This window comes from Numida meleagris, unplaced genomic scaffold (assembly GCF_002078875.1).
Source record: "Numida meleagris isolate 19003 breed g44 Domestic line unplaced genomic scaffold, NumMel1.0 unplaced_Scaffold379, whole genome shotgun sequence".
Classification (NCBI taxonomy): Eukaryota; Metazoa; Chordata; class Aves; order Galliformes; family Numididae; genus Numida; species Numida meleagris.
The window spans coordinates 42,587-44,920 of NW_018364603.1; the positions used below are offsets into that span (position 1 = coordinate 42,587).

Here is a 2,334-nt window from a genome sequence, read left to right on the forward strand (position 1 = left end):
CCCGGCAGCAAGAACGCCAACAACTCGCAGAGCGACGTGGTGACGCTGCTGCTGGAGGTGCGCGCTGCCACGCGCCTGTCCGCCTTCGGGTGAGTGACACCGGGGGGACATCACCGGGAGGGGGGGGGGGACACTTGGGGCTGAGCCTCATGCCCCCCCCCCATCCCCACCCTAGGGTGTCGCGGCCCGAAGTTGTCACCGTCCCCGAGCCCGGCTGGGTGGCCCCGCAGCCCCCCCGGCGCCTGGAGGACATCGGGCCCCCGCTGGAGTACGTCTACGAGGTGGGTGGCACGCGGCGCTGTCCCCAACCCCGCGTCCCCAGCCCTGAGGGTCCCCATGTCCCCCATCCCAATTGTCCCTGTGTCCCCAGTCCCGGTGTGTCCCCATGTCCCCAGCCCTGGGGATCCCCATGTCCCCAGTCCTGAGTGTCCCCATGTCTCCAGTCCTAATTGTCCCTGTGTCCCCAGTCCCAGTGTGTCCCCATGTCCCCAGCCCTGAGCGTCCCCATGTCCCCAATCCCAATTGTCCCTGTGTCCCCAATCCCGGTGTGTCCCCATGTCCCCAGTCCCCATGGTCCCCATGTCCCCAGTCTTGAGGGTCCCCATGTCTCCATCCCAGTTGTCCCCATGTCCCCAGCCATGGGGATCCCCATGTCCCCAGCCCTGAGTGTCCCTGTGTCCCCAGCCCTGGGGATCCCCATGTCCCCAGTCCCAGTGATCCCCATGTCTCCAGTCCCAATTGTCCCCGTGTCCCCATCTCCAAGGGTCCCCATGTCCACAATCCTAATTGTCCCTGTGTCCCCAATCCCAGTGTGTCCCTATGTCCCCAATCCCAGTTGTCCCCATGTCCCCAGCCCTGGGGATCCCCATGTCCCCAGTCTTGAGCGTCCCCATGTCTCCAGTCCCCATGGTCCCCATGTCCCCAGTCCCAGTGGGTCCCCGTGTCCCCATCCCAGTTGTCCCCATGTCCCCAGCCATGGGGATCCCCATGCCCCCAGTCCCAGTGATCCCCATGTCCCCAGCCCTGAGCATCCCCATGTCCCCAATCCCAATTGTCCCTGTGTCCCCAATCCCGGTGTGTCCCTGTGTCCCCGATCCCGGTGTGTCCCCGTGTCCCCAGTCCCACTGATCCTCATGTCTCCAGTCCCAATTGTCCCTGTGTCCCCAGCCCCAAGAGTCCCCATGTCCCCGATCCTAATTGTCCCTGTGTCCCCAATCCCAGTGTGTCCCCATGTCCCCAGTCTTGAGGGTCCCCATGTCCCTAGTCCCAGTGGTGCCCGTGTCCCCAATCCCAGTGTGTCCCCACATCCCCAGCCCTGGGGATCCCCATGTCCCTGATCCCACGGGTGACCCCCATCTCCATGAGCGTCCCCTTGAACCCTGGCTGTCCCCATGTCCCCAACCCTTCAGGTCCCCGTGTCCCCAATCCCAGTGGCATCCGCATCCCTGACCCTTAGGCTCCCCACGTCCCCAACCCTCTGCCACCCGTGTCCCCATCTCACACCCCCCCCCCCCCCCCCCCCCCCCCCCCCGGCAATGTCCCCTCTGGTGCCACCAGGTGGTGAACGAGGGTCCCAGTGCCATCAGCCAGGGCACGCTGGAGCTGAGCTGTCCCCTGGCGCTCGGTGACCGTCCCCTGCTCTACGTCGTCGGCCACTCGGGGCCACGCAACTGCACGGCCAGCCACGGCCTGGACCGGCTGCACCTGGCGGTGCGGGCATGGGGGGGGAGCGGGGCGCTGGGGACACCGGGTGGCACTGGGTGGCACTGGGTGGCGATGAGAGATGGGCACTGAGGGCACTGGGTGGCACTGGGGACACCGGGTGGCACTGGGTGGCGATGAGAGATGGGTGCTGGGGACACCGGGTGGCTCTGGGAGGCACTAGGTGGCACTGGGGACACTGGGTGGCACTGGGTGGCAATGAGAGATGGGTGCTGGGGACACTGGGGACATCAGGTAGCACTGGGGTCACTGGGTGACACTGGGTGGCAATGTGAGAGGGGTGCTGGGGACACTGGGTAGCACTGGGTGGCATTGGGTGGCAATGGGGAGCAATGAGAGATGGGTTCTGGGGACACTGGGGACATCAGGTGACACTAGGGACACTGGGTGGCACTGGGTGGCGATGAGAGGTGGGTGCTGGGGACACTGGGTGGCACTGGGTGACACTGGGAGGCAATGAGATAGGGGCGCTGGGGACACTGGGTGGCACTGGGTGGCAATGAGAGATGGGCACTGAGGGCACAGGGTGGCACTGGGGACACTGGGAGGCAATGAAATAGGGGCCTTGGGGACACGGGGTGGCACTGGGTGGCACTGAGGGATGGGTGACAC

General features: G+C 66.0%; 1 protein-coding gene across 1 annotated transcript in view; it reads left to right on the forward strand.

Moving 5' to 3' along the window:
* Nucleotides 1-8: 8 nt before the first annotated feature.
* LOC110391481 (integrin alpha-5-like) overlaps nucleotides 9-2,334 on the forward strand; it is a gene marked incomplete at its 5' end in the record, with an annotated part of 6,612 nt that continues 4,286 nt past the window's right edge. Inside the window, 3 exon segments of the mRNA XM_021383375.1 lie at nucleotides 9-89; nucleotides 176-281; nucleotides 1,558-1,710. Of these exon segments, the coding sequence (XP_021239050.1) occupies nucleotides 9-89; nucleotides 176-281; nucleotides 1,558-1,710 (340 nt within the window).